The 17,107-nt window shown below is 42.3% G+C and overlaps 1 protein-coding gene across 2 annotated transcripts in view; it reads right to left on the bottom strand.

Moving 5' to 3' along the window:
* Nucleotides 1-17,107, bottom strand: part of KDM7A (lysine demethylase 7A) — a 97,664-nt gene that overhangs the window by 42,840 nt on the left and 37,717 nt on the right. For both annotated transcript variants that reach the window (XR_006289098.1, XM_037879255.2), the window contains exons 4-9: nt 16,833-16,993; nt 8,916-9,057; nt 8,457-8,643; nt 7,688-7,850; nt 5,988-6,075; nt 4,118-4,224 (exon numbers count right to left, since the gene is read on the bottom strand). Coding sequence is in view for 1 of the 2 variants with exons in the window: in XM_037879255.2 (XP_037735183.1) it covers nt 4,118-4,224; nt 5,988-6,075; nt 7,688-7,850; nt 8,457-8,643; nt 8,916-9,057; nt 16,833-16,993 (848 nt within the window). In the remaining variant the exon portion in view is untranslated. The remainder of the gene's footprint in view (nt 1-4,117; nt 4,225-5,987; nt 6,076-7,687; nt 7,851-8,456; nt 8,644-8,915; nt 9,058-16,832; nt 16,994-17,107) is intronic.

Genomic DNA, 17,107 nt, shown 5'->3' with positions numbered 1-17,107 from the left:
GCAGGTCTCTGGTTCTGCACCATGGAAGGCTTCCCAAATAGTGCCCTGTATGTTGCCCAAGGGACCCAATATGGCCAATGTGGGGGGAGCAGAATGCGGGATTGCATCCACAGTGGTCCATACCAGGGTTGTGCACAGTGAAGGTATCTAGATGAAGTTGTTTGTTCCTGTCTGGAATAAGAAGGTACAATGAAGCCCTCTTCCTCCTAGTCGCTGTGGAAGGGAGGTACTGTCCTCAGGGGAGAAAGGGAGGAATGTCGTGAGTCTGGAGAGGAGGGGGGAAGTGAGGGAAGGTCATGTCTCCTGGAGTTGGTGTTTTTGCTTAGGCAATATCATATGAGCTGCAGCCAAGTGAAATAACAACCACTGTGGGGCTGAAGTGAGGACACATTTTTAATACCTTGGCTTCAATGTAGATGGCACAGGCATCCTGCATGTAGCAGGCAAACCTGAGCTAGTAGAATTCAGCAGGAATCTTGGACTGTGTTGAAACAAGCAGCATCAAAACAGATTCCTAGTCCTCAAAACACAGGGCCTTGACTCTCACTTTTGCTTCCAGGATAAGTTACAGCAGTTGATTACATCAAAGCTTCAACAGAAAAAATGTCAAGAACTATAGGTTTTTTTGGGCAGGGACCTAGTCCTTTATTTACAATGTAAAGCAGATACCAGGCTTTGGGGTGCTATAATAATTAGTAAAAGATTGACTAGAAAATGGGAAGGCAAAGGAGTGGAAGTCTGATTACAGACCAAAGTAGAGTTGAGCAGCAATCACTCACAGGACCCCAGTCATAACTCCTTCAGGGAGCTTCCTGTCTGACAGTCACAAAAAGAACTGGGTGGAAGGTGGAGGCAGCCAGTAATGTGCAACTGATCAGGAAAGTGCAGATGCAGTCCTTGTGATCTGATCTCCACTACACAGAGGATCAAGGAGGTCTAGGAAATGAGAAATCCTGGGTTCTGTCTCTTGGATCAGAAGGGCAAGAGTTTCCACCCTGAATGGAGTCTTGAGCACTGCCATCATTCCAGATCATCAGACTCAGCCCTCTCACCTCCCTAGGCTTCAGAGCCTGAGCTCTAACCTGAGCCCCAACTTCAAAGTGTTATCTACACAGCTATTTTTAGAGTGCCAGCGTGAACTCCGCTAGCCTGAGTCTGTCGACCCAGGCTGGAAGGCTTTCTGTTGCAGGTTGTGTACACATACCTTCAGAGGATAGACAGGCCCAGGGTCAGGTAAAAGCTCCCCCACCCCCCCCATCCACACCCACCCCCCACTTTTTTTTGTTTTTAATTACCACAAAGAATCAGGAGCAGAAACTAAAGCCTCTATTCTGACTGAATGGGTGATTGTCTCAAGGGAAAAAGCTTTTGTGATACTGTTCAAGATAATAAGAAAAGGAGGACTTGTGGCACCTTAGAGACTAACCAATTTATTTGAGCATGAGCTTTCGTGAGCTACAGCTCACTTCATCGGATGCATACTGTGGAAATTGCAGAAGACATTATATACACACAGAGACCATGAAACAATACCTCCTCCCACCCCACTCTCCTGCTGGTAATAGCTTATGTAAAGTGATCATCAAGTTGGGCCATTTCCAGCACAAATCCAGGTTTTCTCACCCTCCGCCCCCCCACAGACAAACAAAAGAGTGAGTTTGTCTGTGGGGGCGCGGAGGGTGAGAAAACCTGGATTTGTGCTGGAAATGGCCCAACCTGATGATCACTTTAGATAAGCTATTACCAGCAGGAGAGTGGGGTGGGAGGAGGTATTGTTTCATGGTCTCTGTGTGTATATAATGTCTTCTGCAATTTCCACAGTATGCATCCGATGAAGTGAGCTGTAGCTCACGAAAGCTCATGCTCAAATAAATTGGTTAGTCTCTAAGGTGCCACAAGTCCTCCTTTTCTTTTTGCGAATACAGACTAACACGGCTGTTACTCTGAAACCTGTTCAAGATAATGTTTCTTTTCACTAGGTCTTGAGATAACCAGGAAAGTTAGTAGATTGGGATTTTTTAAACCTTTGAAGAAACCCTTGTTTGACATGGTAGTGGGTCAGGTTTTAAAGATGTTCTTGAGTCTCTTAGAGAAGATGATCCTAGGTAAGAAGGATTTGTCTGTGGAGAAGGTCTATCTGAGACAGCCCCTCGGGGTGGGGTAGGCGAATGTCCTAACCCCAGTGGCATGAAAGGAAGACTGATTTCCAGGATGACTGGAAATTCCAACTGTAGCAAAATGAAGCTCCCCTAGCATTTCTAGATAGATTTAGTTAAATCTAAGGACTAACATATCTTTCAAAAATCTTCTACAGACTCAAAATAATTCACCCTCAATAGGGAGCCTGAAGAGGGTTTCGCTTGGAAGAGGTGAACCAAAACCCGCAATCACACATTTACTTGTGCTAGGGTGTTAAAGACAGACTGACCTGCCAGAGAACTGATGTCATAAGAAGCATTGCAGATACAGCCTAATATCCTCCTGACAGAAGGAAGCTTTTTCTTAGCATCACTCTTTCCAGTTGTAGTAGGATTTTTTTTTTTTAAGACTATTCAAAAGGAGTGACTGATTGATTGATAGGGCCATATGAGTTGACAACAAATGCTACTTCCCCATATAAAGTACTGGAGGAGGATTCAAGGCTCCTCTTAAAAACCTCTTTCAATCTTGCAGTCCACAAAGTATTGTGAGGATACTGTGTCATCTAATGGGGACGAGAGCTTGGGTAAAATTTTCAAAAGAGCAGACATAATTGAGAACCCTAAATCCCACTGCCTTTCAATGGGCTTAGGCTCCTAAATCATTTAGGTGCTTTTGAAAAACTTTACAATTTAGCATAAGGGCCAGTCAAAGCTGAAGTTCAAGAAGGGTGAATCAATTTTGAGGACAAGAGCAAAAGATTCCCATGAAAGGGGAAAATGTCAACGGAAGGGAATAAATGAAAAGAACGGACTTCGTAAAAGTGACACCTTATAAAGAAAGAAAGCAAAAAACTTAAAATGAATTTGTGCTGGCTGTGTCACTAAAAGTGGAAAAAGAAAAGGAGTATTTGTGGAACCTTAGAGACTAAAATTTATTTGAGCATAAGCTTTCATGAGCTACAGCATCCGATGAAGTGAGCTGTAGCTCACGACAGCTTATGCTCAAATAAATTTGTTAGTCTCTGAGGTGCCACAAGTACTCCTTTTCTTTTTGCAAATACAGACTAACACAGCTGCTACACTAAAAGTGGAGTTTACTGCTTCTACAAGGCAAAGAGACGATCACCAGAAACAATATCCCATGTAAGTTACTTGAGCTCTTTAAAGAGGGTTACACTGGATCAAGAATTTCTTCTCAAACACTTAGTTACGACATATAAACACTTCAAGATGATAATGTGAAACCCTGATCTCTTGAAGGAGTCTCTTTGATCAAACTGAATCAAGAATCTCACCAAGACAGACAATAGGAAGAGTCTTACAGAGATACATAATGCATGATGTTATGTATCTTAAATGCTCAATATCTTTGGAAGATACCTCATTTAGAGTTGAGCTAGAGGAGCTGGAACACATTTTACAACCATCAGGCTTACCATGGTCCCTTCTCTCAGGGAGGAACTAATACTACTATGTTAGATTTAACCTTCCCAGTAAGACTGTATTGTCCCAGGATCTTAGATACCCAGTGTGTCCAAACTTAAAACTTAATACTGTTTAGAGAAATTTATTTTCACAGGCCAATTATGCTGTTGGCATCTGAAAAAAAAACCTGACATTGAGTTTCACTTCAAATGCTAAAGAAAAAAAAAATACCAGAGTAATCAATTTATACACCTAGGCTGAGTTCTACTGTTAGTCATTCTTCACATCAATATTCAGATTTACCATTTACTGAAAGCAAAAATGATTAGATGAAGAACAGTGCAGCATTTGCAAAATCAAAAGAACAGATTTTGGTAAACAAATTATACAAGCTTTTCCCAGTTAGGAACTCAAGCCACACAAAAACTATGTTCCCCAGCTCACCCGACTTCCCCAGATTACGTATTTGTCATGAGATGGAGACCATGACCTTCCCAGTGTGAAAGAAAGCCAAGATGCTCAAAATCTTATTAAAACACTAAATTAGTTACCTTTCAAAGTTTCCAGTAAGTTTTTGGCCACAAACCAACAGATGGCTTCAAAGAAAGGGAATTTGAAAAGATCTGGGGTTTTTAGCCTTTTCTCCATTTCATAACACCTAAACAAATAATTTAGAAAGATTACTATATGTGTACATTTTAGAATTAATCAGTGCAATATCCAACTCGCACAATGTTCAGAAAAAGAAAACCAGCAGGCCATGATAAACAAAACAAATCAAGTTCCACATACTCAAACCCCAACAAGACCACATTCGGACAAGACTGAACTATGATCTTATCCAATCTCTGACTATCAAGTCTGACTGCTGTGTGACGGTGCTCCCCATAAGGCTTTATGGAAATATGCTTATGTATATATGACATAATTAGAATATGTTTTATGCTACATATGCCATGGAACATATCTCTGTAAAGGTTATGATCTATTGAACGTATTAATCCTATTTGTATGCATGTATCATTTTTGTATTCGAAGTTATGAATATTGGCTGTGTACTGGCTTGATTTTTAAGTAGCCTTTGTAAAGCATTTGGTCAGCTTCTTGAGAAAGGAATATGTAAATTAAGTGCCCAATCAAGAAGCACTTAAGGGACAATGGATCTTGGAAGGCTCCAATCCACTTAAGAAGTGTGCATGAGGATGTTCAAGGTAGCAGGTAAGCAATGGCTGCTGCCTGTAAAAACTGAGTCATGCATGGACATGTGACCTGCCCATGTGACTCCAAAACTCCATCTTGGAGCTGGACTTTGGATAGGAGAGAGGAAGGGGTCTCCACCCATAAGAGAAAGTCTATTTAAGCCCATGGGAGACCCCTCCATTTTGTCTTCAGCAGGCTCCAGAGAGCCTCTCCACCACCAAGGATACCTGAAAGAAACTGGAACAAAGGACGGTAACTACAGGGGGTGTGAGTGATTGCTGGACCCAGACTAGAAGGAGACTCGTCTGTAAAAGGAACTTTACTGGAACACCACTGAGGGTGAGATTTTGTCTGTATTCAGTTTTCTTAGACATAGACTTGCATGTTCTATTTTATTTTGCTTGGTAATTCACTTTGTTCTGTCTGTTACTACCTGGAACCAAATAAATCCTACTTCCATTGGGAGTTGAGCATCTGAGCGTTAAAGACAGGAACACTTCTTAAGCTGCTTTCAGTTTAAGCCTACTGCTGTTAGGGGACGTGGTTCAGACCTGGGGTCTGGATTTGCAGCAGGCTAGTGGGTCTGGCTCAAACCAGGCTGGGTGCTGAAGTCCCAAGCTGGGAGGGCAGGGAAAGCAGGGGCAGAAGTAGTTTTGACACATCAGTTGGCAGCCACAAGGGGGTTTCTGTGATCCAACCCGTCACATGCTGCACTTGCAAAAATAAAGTTGGACTTCATAAAACTAGGATACAAAACCAATTGTAATCTTTTAACAGATGGGATTTAATTGGGATTCCACTGTAATAAATAAAACAGTATGTTTAGAATACAGCTCCACATCTTGGACAACAATTAATATAGCTGTCCTGACAGCAATCTTGACTGAAGGTTGCTCCTTCCATCTCAGAATTTCACACCTGAGCTTGACCAGTTTTAGCAACTTTTTTTTTTTATACTAATCTCCAAAGTAGAGCTTGTTTGATTTTAGAATGGAATTAAATTTGTGCAGACCACTCATTGGAGACTATTCTTGTTGAAGTGAAACAGATCAAAGTCTACTTCTGGCACAATCTAACTAAAAAAAGTCAGCAACGTCCATTACCAGAGCCTGTCTCCATTTAATCCCATTTAACAAGCATGATGAAAATTATCTATTAAATAGAAGGATGTCCTGCTTGTGGAGGAAAAAGGTATAGTCAAAACAGACAGATGAAACTAACCTGAGCTGCATGCCAATATTGAGGTTGTGCAAAAAGTTTCCTCCAAAAGCCATACAGTCCTGAGATGTGAGCACAGCATGAATCCAGCCTGAATTGACAAAAAACATGAAACTTAATATACATCTACACTACAAAATATTGTACCTGAGTGTGGGCACAAAGATATCAGTTCTGTGTGTATACAAGGCCAGAGAGTTACCATTTGCATTTCAGAAAAATACAAGTTAAAGGGACATTATCAATCTGAAATCTAGGTTTGTTTGTGTTTTTTTTTTTAATTAATAGTAGTTAAAGAAGTTACACCTATGCAAGGCATTTATGGTTTTAAACCCACATTCCTATTAAAAAACAAAACATTTTCTCTCCCTCTGCCCCCCTCCCCAAATTTGGTAAGTGAAAAACCCACAAACCCAGGGAAACTGACTTTCATGAAACAGACTACTCAAAGTAATCAAAAGAAAAAGAAAAAAAACCCTCTAATCTTTCAGTTCATTGTAATCTTAGGTGTTACTTGTAACAAACAAATACTTCTGTCTGAATGTTTTATCAACAAGTAATTATAGCCCTATTTAAGTTATTCAGAAAAGAATTAGAAGGTACTTCCACTAATTATCCTAAATCGTAGCCATTATATAATAGCCCAATGAAACTATGATCAAATTAAAACCAAGAATAATAATTACTCTTACACTACTAATTTGTCATGTAATTGGAAGACTGTTCTCATAACACCACAATTTAATATGATGAGCACAGGCCAATAATATTGTACGTCTCTACCCAGCTACTACTGAAACTCAAATAACTTCAAATATGCACACAAAAGTATATATCTGTTGGCTTCTTACTTAAAAGTGGATATAGTTTAAGTTTGCCTTCAACAGCTTTAATTCAGGTAAATAGCATAAACTCATTTTCCAATTCCCAAACCATTCAACTCTATAGATGTATATTACTGGTAGAATCAATTCAGCAAAGTTCAGTCAACTGTTCCCAGACCTGCTGCTAAATATTAGCCAAACCGTTTAATCTCCCCTAGTACTTATCTGTGAGCAACTTCTAATTTCAGGCTTTGAAGTTCATATCTGTTATTTGCTCCTTGTTCAAGAATGGTTTCTTGAACTACGTTTAAGTGATGACCTAGAACATACCCATTAAGCACTACTTGTCCGAAAGCAAGATTAAATTTGAATTACAACTCCATTTGTGAACATATTTTGGAGGCCACCTAACAATCACAGGAAATGTCCATTTGTACCTGGTCAGAGAGACAGTAATGGCCAAAATGTTGCATGTCCTTAGAAATATTAGAAGTGACTGGACACCACATAAGAGGAAATATGTTTTAAATGTTTTGCTGCAGAAACAGCTGGCAAATCTCTATCCATGCTGGAAAGTTATCAAACTCTAATCTTGTCTTTTTCTCCTTAAACATTACTACTATGAATCAAGTAACAAAAACCCAAGTCAATTTCTTAAGAAACTTTCCAACTAGTTAAACATTTTAAAGGGCTGATATTTTGCTCTGTTTGGGTACCAATTCCAAGTATTTTTAAGACAGACAATTTCTTCTTCAAACTTTAGGATATTTCTAAAAATGATAATTTAATACATATCTTTTGATATCCTGAATTTGCCGGTGATACAATATAAGTGCAAAAAATGCTGGGGGAGAGACGGGGAAGGAGGTAAAATCTTACCTGTAGGAACAAATAAGGTATGTCCTTGTTTCACCACGCATTTATAACATTTGTCTACCTTATCCCCAAAATACACTTCACTCTGGGTGACAGAGGAACTCCAAGATTCATAGAGAGCCAGATTTTCATCAGTAGGTTTGATCAAGTAGAAGATCTTCTCACCCTGTACACAAAAAATATCCCATATGAGGTATGGTACAACTTTGGAATCATTTACATGAACAGTATTATTGTCAGGCAAGCCCCGTTATCTAATAGTAATATCCTGTAATTCCATGTGAGTCTCCTAGGTTTTCCAACCCTCTATGTCACTCTTTGGTCTACCAGAAGCTAACCATGTAGTACATTCCAGCCTTTTGGGGTTTTGGGACAAGGAAAGTGCCACATTAAGGAATAATTTATTAGTTCTGGTGGAAGTTATGTCCAGTCATCCTCAGCTACATGGCTGCTGCAATTCAGAAAGCAGTGTGAGCTAATGTTTAAGAAAAATTCAGTTTGTCATTTCATTCATTTTCTCCTACAAAACGCTCAGGATAGCATCCACCTCTCTACCAGAAAGCGCAGATTGACATTTTCATTCTAGGGGATCAACTTGTACAGAGGACTGAACAACAGTGCACAGTCAGTAATCCTCCTCTGCCCCCTTCTCAAATTAACAATTTCATTTAAAATGCATGAGGAAATCCATGAACACAGGTTTCTTTTGTGGAAAGAAGATATACACAGGACAAAATCATTTTCAAGCATTCAGGAGCAAGGACCTTCTTACCCACAGAACATGGTACCAGACTGACGTGCCCCCAAAATCAATATGAAAATCAGTGTAGCTGTCCTGAACTCCCATCAAGCAATATTTCTGAACAAAAGGCTTGGGGAAGACAGAGTCATCTGGCCAGTAGTTTTCCACCCACGAAAGCTTTGTGGCAATGTCAGGGACTTCCACCAATTCAGACATCCTTAAAAAGTAAGTAAATGATGGGTAAGTGCAAGTAATGATGAGAGACATCTTTAAATGTTTACCTTCCCTAAATGTTCATCAAATTGTAAAAATGTTTACTTCTATATGATTCCATACTGTCCCCAAATCCCAACACAAAATAGTCTACTAGAGACCATTTAATTTATTTTAGAGTATTATTATACTTCTACATTTACCCTTTGTTTTAGCAAAATCTACTCTCTATTTCAAAGGCGACCAAGTCAAGTTGTCTCAAAGTCATTTACTCACTTTGTGTCTGAAAACTCCAGACTGATCACATTTAACACTTTTGGTCGATCAGAATTCATGAAATACTTAATATAATTATGAAGCTTCATTTTACTGTCTGCCTGCCTTGCCACATCGATTACATCTATCACTTTGTCGCCACCTGTAAAAATAAGAAAATTAACATTTTAACAAGACATATGTTTAATATTTTCTGCAAGATAGGACAATCCATTTCTACACAAAAACTCCACTACCCAACCCTCCCCAAAACAAAGAGGGACAAGAGTAAACCAAGATCTTATCTAGATATAATTTGTTACTGTTACTTAATAATATAACAGAACCTAATCTAAAAATAAAATAAGTCACCACTTTGGTGGTTAACCAAAAGGAAAAGGAGGAACCTAACATGACTGTGGCTAGTTCATATGCTTGGTTTTGTGGCTTCTGTCACCGTAAAGAAGAGAGGGTAGGAGGAAGTTATCAAGAATACATTTATTTGTATATATTTCTTCAGTAGTCAACACCACAGTATCTGAGCACTTATTACTACAAATTTTCTACAAGCAATAATGAAGCTTATAGCCCTGATCCAGCAAAGGTTTAAGCATATGAATAATTAAGCATGGAGTAATCCCACTGGACTTCTTGCATGCTTAAAGTCAGTCATAGGCTTAATTCTCTGCGGGATTTGGTCCTGTGTCTATGTTTAGGGTTTAGTCCTTTCAAGATAGAATGCTAGTGGCCATCTAACATCTGGAGTGTGGATCACCTTCTCTTGTTTGTTCTCATGAGGTTTAGGGAAGAATGATGGAAGGCGAATAGGCTGATTCAAGTAGAATGAGGAAGGTATTTAGGTAGAAATATGGAATGTGGTCTTAAAGGGACCTTGTCTTTGAAGAAGACTGTATATAGGGGGTATGCCATGAGAGTCCCTAGTTCTCCCACTTGTCACACAGATGACTCTGGATTGTTTGGCTTTTATCTTGTATATCACCCTTGATACCGGAGGAGTAGGAGGACACATATACAGGAGAGGAGCATCCCATTTGATGAGGAAAGCAGCGCCCATAGATCGGTGCCCCAATCCTGCTCTTGAGCAAAACTGCAGACACTCAGAATTCTGGGCTGTAGCAAAAAGGTCTACATATAGGAAATTCCAACAGCTGAATATATTCTGTAGGACCAAGGTGTTTATTTCCCACTCCTAAGAAAATTTTCTGTTTAGTGCATCCACTGTGGTGTTCTGACATCCTGGTAGACAGGTACCTCATATGTTGATGTTGTAATGGATGCACCCGTTCCATAATCTCTGTGCTTTGCTGCGTGACCTTGCTCTCCCTTGACAGTTCATATAAAACATGCAAGCAATATTGTCTATAGTACCTTTGTGGTCTTGTTCTGATCAGAGGTAAAAAGTGTGGGCATGCATTGCGGACTGCTCGTAGTTCCAGGAGGTTGATGTGTAATGTTGACTCCGAGGGGTACTCCCTGTCCTGGACTGCGTGGCTGTGCAAGTGTGCTCCCCAAAGTGAGAGATGTGTCCATTGTAAATATCATTGACAGAGAGGCTTGCATGAAGGGAACTCTGACATGCATATTGTGAGGTCGAGTCCACCATGTAGAGAAGTTTTGACTTTGAGTGGCACTGTGAGACATTTGTTCAGGCTGTGTCTGTGAGGTACATATACTGTCCTGCGCCAACCCTGAAGACAATGCATATGTAGCTTGGCATGCTGTGCAACAAATATGGTTGCTGCCATATGACATCATAATTGCAGGCAGGTCCTGGCAGATGTCTGTGGGCTGGTTTGTGCTGTGGTGACCAGGTTAATTAGCGTAACAAATCTGTGTAGTGGTAATGAGGCTTTAGTCTCTAGTGCATCAAGGCGGGCCCCAGTGAATTCTAGTTTTTGTACAGATATCAACATAATTTTTTTTTGCATGTTTATTTGTAATCCCAGTTGCAAGAAGAGAGCCATAGTCTTTTGAGTAGCTTCTAAGGTGTCTTCCTGGGATGGAGCTTTCAGTAGATAGTCATCCAAGCAGGGGAAGATCATGACCCCTTGCTTGCAGAGGTGGGCCACCACCACCTCAAGAACGTTGGAGAACAGCTGGGAAGCCGCAGAGAGGCCGAAAGGTAGCATTCTGCACTGGTAGCGATCTTGTCTCGGAACAAATCTGAGAAATCTCCTGTGCGACGGATGTATGGTAATGTGAAAATATGCATCTGGGAGGTCGAGAGCTGAGAACCAGTCCCCCTGTTCTGGTGTTGGGATTATTAGTTGCTGACGTGACCATCCTGAACCACTGAACCCTCGTGAACTTGGATTTCCTTAAGTCAAAAATGGACCTCCATCCCCCGCTCTTTTTCTGAGTTAAGAGGTAGTGGGAATAAAAGCCCTTCCCCTCTGTGTTGTGTCACTACTGCTTCTACAGCACCCAAGTGCAGGAGGTGGGTTTATTTCCTGTTGTAGAAGGTGCTCATGAAAAGGGTCCCTGAAAAGGGACAAGAAGGGAAGCTGGGTAGGGGGGAGGAGGTAAATGGGATTGAGTAACCAGTGTTGATAATTTCTAATACCCATTTGTCCAAGGTGACGGTCTGCCATACTGGGTAGAATGGGATTAGACTGTCTCTGAAAGGATGGACAGTTGTTGATGGTTTCAGCATTTGGAAATGCAGGAGGCATCTTGGGCCCTCAATCAAACCCTCAAAATTGCTGTTTCAAGGGAGGTTACTGGGATGTCGATGGTGGAGATAGGAATGGTCTATTACCTGTAGGCATCTATGTTTTTGTGGGTCAGATTGTCCCTATGGTTGGACATATGGCCTTGTTCGTTGTACTGAGTGGTATTTTCCTGGCTTCCTTCTTTGTGCAGGTGTGTAAATGCCAAAAGACCAAAAAAGAGTTGCCCTGGAATGTTTTAGGGTATGGGGAAAGTCATCAGTCTTGGCTGCAAACAACTTCGGGCCCTCAAAGGGAAGATCCTTGTCATAAATATAAAGGGAAGGGTAAACCCCTTTAAAATCCCTCCTGGCCAGAGGAAAACTCCTCTCACCTGTAAAGGGTTAAGAAGCTAAAGGTAACCTCGCTGGCACCTGACCAAAATGACCAATGAGGAGACAAGATACTTTCAAAAGCTGGGAAGAGGGAGAGAAACAAAGGGTCTCTGTCTGTCTTTATGCTGCTTTTGCCGGGGATAGACCAGGAATGGAGTCTTAGAACTTTTAGTAAGTAATCTAGCTAGGTATGTGTTAGATTATGATTTCTTTAAATGGCTGAGAAAAGAATTGTGCTGAATAGAATAACTATTTCTGTCTGTATCTTTTTTGTAACTTAAGGTTTTGCCTAGAGGGATTCTCTATGTTTTGAATCTAATTACCCTGTAAGGTATTTACCATCCTGATTTTACAGAGGGGATTTCTTTACTTCTATTTACTCCTATTTCTATTAAAAGTCTTCTTGTAAGAAAACTGAATGCTTTTTCATTGTTCTCAGATCCAAGGGTTTGGGTCTGTGGTCACCTATGCAAATTGGTGAGGCTTTTTATCCAACATTTCCCAGGAAAGGGGGGGGGTGCAAGTGTTGGGAGGATTGTTCATTGTTCTTAAGATCCAAGGGTCTGGGTCTGTAGTCACCTAGGCAAACTGGTGAGGCTTTTTACCAAACCTTGTCCAGGAAGTGGGGTGCAAGGTTTTGGGAAGTATTTGGCGGGAAAGACGTTTCCAAATAGCTCTTCCCCAGTAACCAGTATTTGTTTGGTGGTGGTAGCGGCCAATCCAAGGACAAAGGGTGGAATATTTTGTACCTTGGGGAAGTTTTGACCTAAGCTGGTAAAGATAAGCTTAGGAGGTTTTCATGCAGGTCCTCACATCTGTACCCTAGCGTTCAGAGTGGGGGAGGAACCTTGACAATCCTCAATAGTAGACTATACCTCTTTCAGAAACCCAGAGAGGTGGAGCCACAAAGCCTGAGGCATAACAATCACTAGCAACAGATTATGCGGCTGTGTCTGCCGTATCCAACGACACTTGTAAAGCTGTCCATGCAAGAAGATGGCCCTCCGAGATGATTGCTTTGAATTTTTCTTTTTTTTAATCACCAGGGACATAATCAATAAACTCAGACATCTTAGTATAATGTATGAGATTATATTTGGCCATCAGTGCACCGTAATTGGCAATTCTGAATTGCAGAGTCGCTGACTAATAGGCCTTACACCCAAAGAGATCTAACCGATTCCAGTCTTGATCGTATGAGGTGGTTCTGGAACTGATTTTGTCTGCTCAGTTTGTTCACAGCCTATACCATAACAAGCCGGGGGGGCAGGGGCAGCGCGGAGGGAGATGAAAACAAAAAAAATCCAGAAGGGTCGTACTTCTTGTCTCTGACAAGTGGGTGGTATTGTTGCGGGGGGCCTGCCAGATTATCTTGGGTGGATCCATGACTGCCTCATTTATGGGGATCGCAATCTTCGATGAGGTTGATGTTTGTAAAATGTCCAACACCTTGTGCTGAGACTCTGCAACCTCTTCCAAGGGTATCCTGAGAGAGTAAGCAATCCTTTTAAATAGCTCCTGGAATTGTCTAAAGTCATCAGCTGTTGGGGGTGAAGGAAGCATGACTGCTTCATCCAGAGAGGATGAAGCGATATTGGTCGGTAAGGTGACTTCCCAATTAAAAAAAGTCTCCTCTTGCTCTTCAGAAGTCTTCTCCAGAGGCTCAGAGGGTCCACGTACTGAGAATGGGGAGCATCTCAGTCTGAATTTCAGAGTGAGTGGCATTGGTGGCGGCATCCATGGATGTCCATACCACCAACGGGTGTTACCCCTGGGGTGATATGTGGGTTGTTCCCAGTTGACCTGGTCTGGTGGTTGTCTCAATGGATGAGAAGTAAAATGTTACCTTCCTAATAGTCCTCCTCCTCACTTGAGGAAGGAGGGGCCTATCTGGATGTGGGTGCAGACTGGCACTGTACCACATATGCCGGAGTAATATCAGTACCAAGAAGGGGAGATTCCGGTGTTGCAGAGATTGGAAGGGCCTTGTGGAAAAGGAATTGTTGCAGTACCACAAGCATCAGCTACCAAGGAGGACATTGGTGGTGGTGCTGCTGCTGAAGTTGTAGCAGTTGTTGGTTCTGATCTGGCTGTGCTATGCACTAGGTGATTGGTAGGTGGCACAACAGACTACAGCAATGCTAAGCTGCCCAGTGCCACACATTTAAGCGGCTCCATCAGGACCGAGGAGGAGGAGGTAAGCTTCTCTTTGCCACTCCTCTCAGAGGCTGCCCTCTTAGGGTCCTTTCACGGTACCAGCAGTATTGGAGGATCCCGCTCACTCGGAGGGGCCCAGCTGGACTGTGGTCAGTACCAAGAGTGTTGAATGAGCCGGGAGGGTGTTTCTTTTTAGCTGGTTCCCTAGTAGGGGAAGTTGTGGCCTGCTTTTTGTCCACCTTTTTTGAGGACTTCCTCTTTGAGGGTGGTGGGTAATCTCTGCCAGAGGCTGTCACTGGGATTGGCGGAGACTGGTGTTCAGGGTGCAAAAGGGTCAGGGAGTCAGAAGCCAAGTGCAGTGACTTTTCCATCGGGATAAGTTTCAACTTAAGTCCCTTGATTTTCTGGTGTGAGCCTTGAGGTTGTGGCAATGGTGGCACTTCTGAGGTATGTGTGTCTCACCCAGACATCGGACACACTGAGAATGCCCATCACTGACCAGGATTGCCTCCTAGCAAGAAAGGCATTGTTTAAATCCCAAGGATCCAGGCATGCCCGTCAGTAGCCTTCCCCCAGGTGAAGAAGGTTAAAGGTACAGTATACTATAAGGGTGAAAATAAAGAAGAAAATAAACGATGAGAGAGGAGGGTAGTTAGCCAACACTAACTCTAAGAGGTAAACATGAAGCAAGCCAAGAGGCGCTACCATGGCTCCGTCTCAGGTCAAGAACAGATGAGAAGCAATTGAGAGCGGTTTGGTTGCATAGCGCTATGTAGCCGCCACGAGCAGCACGAGACAGGGAGAGCACACGTGTGACCCAAACAGGCACTGCCACTGAAATTCAGCAATCATTGGTGTAGACACACACATTCACCTAAAGTGGAGCACACACAGGGACACTCCTTGAAAAAGAGCCATGGAAACTGATGTGCCAATCTGAGTGTGTGGAAGTAGGGGGGGGGGGGGGGGGGGGGGGGAATTATCTTCTGCCCTGGAATAGCCAGACTTCCAAAATAAAGTCACAGAATTGTTGAAATGCCAGCTACTCTTCCGAGCAACCATGAGCAATTAATAAGGGGACTGAGTAATCAGCATATAGTCAGGTCATTCAGAATACTGCACATAGTGTATTCTAGCGGAGTCTTAAAATACTGATAAGCACAGAAATCCTGTTTGTAGTGCATTTCAACATGCTATCAAAAGAACAAAAGAGATGATTCTATTGGAATCCAGAAAGTGCTAAAGGACCTCCCCCCAGCCTAAGGGGAGGATCCACAGGACCTGGAAGCCAAATGATCCCGGGGGACAACTAATGAGATAACAGGGACAGGGTGAGGTCAAAGGGTCAAATGAAGGAAACCTGACGGGGACACCGAGCAGAGAACCCCGGACAGCACCCACTGCTCCTCGAAGGCACCAAGTGCAAGGCGCACACACAAAACTCTTAGCTGTAGTATATTATGCAGCACATTCCACACTGCAGCTGGCTCAGTCTCACTGAACCACTGAAATACATATTCAGGTGGTCCTGAGGTGGTTAGAGACTGCCCAGCAAGCCTGACGGAAGACTAAATGCTCCTGCTGAAGCTATGGTGCTCCCTGAACTTCTCCCCCAGGGAGCAGAAAAAAAGCTTATAAGGGAAGGATCAGATAGACTAAGGAGCCAACAGTTTACAGATATGAGAGGTTTCAGAGTGGTAGCCGTGTTAGTCTGTATCCGCAAAAAAACCGAGGAATACTTGTGGCACCTTAGAGACTAACAAATTTGTTAGTCTCTAAGGTGCCACAAGTACTCCTCGGTTTTTCTGCAGACATGAGGTGAGGAGGGAGGGAACTGATCTGACCCTGAGCTTTCAGTCTCCTCCTGTTCCCTTATCCCCCCCCCAAATGTGAATATTTCTGCCCTACAGCTCCCACCCTCCCTCCTCACTTGTCTGAAATCTACTCTCTCTTCCTCTCCTTCCCTCTCAGGCTGCTCTGCTCCTTGGAGGGGAAGGGGCAGAGAGGAGCGGGGGTTCCAGAGATGCAGCAGTTGGGAGTCCCTGGACCCCAAACAGCAGCTATAAACCTCCATGTATTAACAGTGTAGGTGGGGAGATTGTATTTTGGTGCAGTTCACCCCCACCCCCAGAGCCACATAAGAAGCCCAGGCAAGGACCTTCTCCCCAACACCCCAGACACCCTCGGGACACCCTCACATATGCAAAAGTTTTGTTGTGCAATGCATCATCAGCAACAGACAACTGGTAAGTGTAAAACCCTTTAAAAGATGTTCTCACTGTGCGACAAACCATTTTTAAAATCTGTAACAAAGCCCCCCGTCCCCATCACTAGACTACAGATTACAAAACTAGCTTATCTGATTCACAGTGTAAGAAAACATCCTCAAAAACCATTACAATCTGTTGCTTATAGTATGTCACAGAACAAAATACAGCTGTTCAACATTTCAGTCATTTATCACACATTTTGATAGCTTGTGCCACAAGTTGCCAGGTGTGAATGTTGAGAGCTATGGGCATACAATTGTCACATGCATACCCATAAATGAAACCCAAATTCATAGGCCTAATTTACCCTTGCCAACCTTCTGGTAAGAACTGTTCAATTTAGATTAGGCATATAGTATCCTTTAACTGTTGTAGCTTTGCAAATATTTATTGTATTTAATTCACTCTACGCTGAAGCATTCACACATATTCCAGAAAGTCCCTTACCTACATAGCGTTCCACATCCAGAACGGAGAAGGTAGGGGGAGGGAGTCTGAGACCAAGACCATCTAGTTTAGGAACCATAATAGGGACATCAAACCCATGTTTCTCCAGGTATCTTTGTGTCAGCTGGCTGCCATGCATTTTCAAAATGATTTCATCAGCACTGGGGGAAAAAAATCAAAATATTAGCACCAAAAAACGAGTAAACCTGTTTGAAAGAGAAATTAACAAAAAACTTTGGCAAGTTTCAACGAAACATCTTATTGGAGTTACATAG

The sequence above is a fragment of the Chelonia mydas genome, chromosome 1 (assembly GCF_015237465.2).
Source record: "Chelonia mydas isolate rCheMyd1 chromosome 1, rCheMyd1.pri.v2, whole genome shotgun sequence".
NCBI lineage: Eukaryota > Metazoa > Chordata > Testudines > Cheloniidae > Chelonia > Chelonia mydas.
The sequence above is the reverse complement of the archived record's forward strand: the minus strand, read 5'-3'. Positions and strand labels throughout refer to the sequence as shown.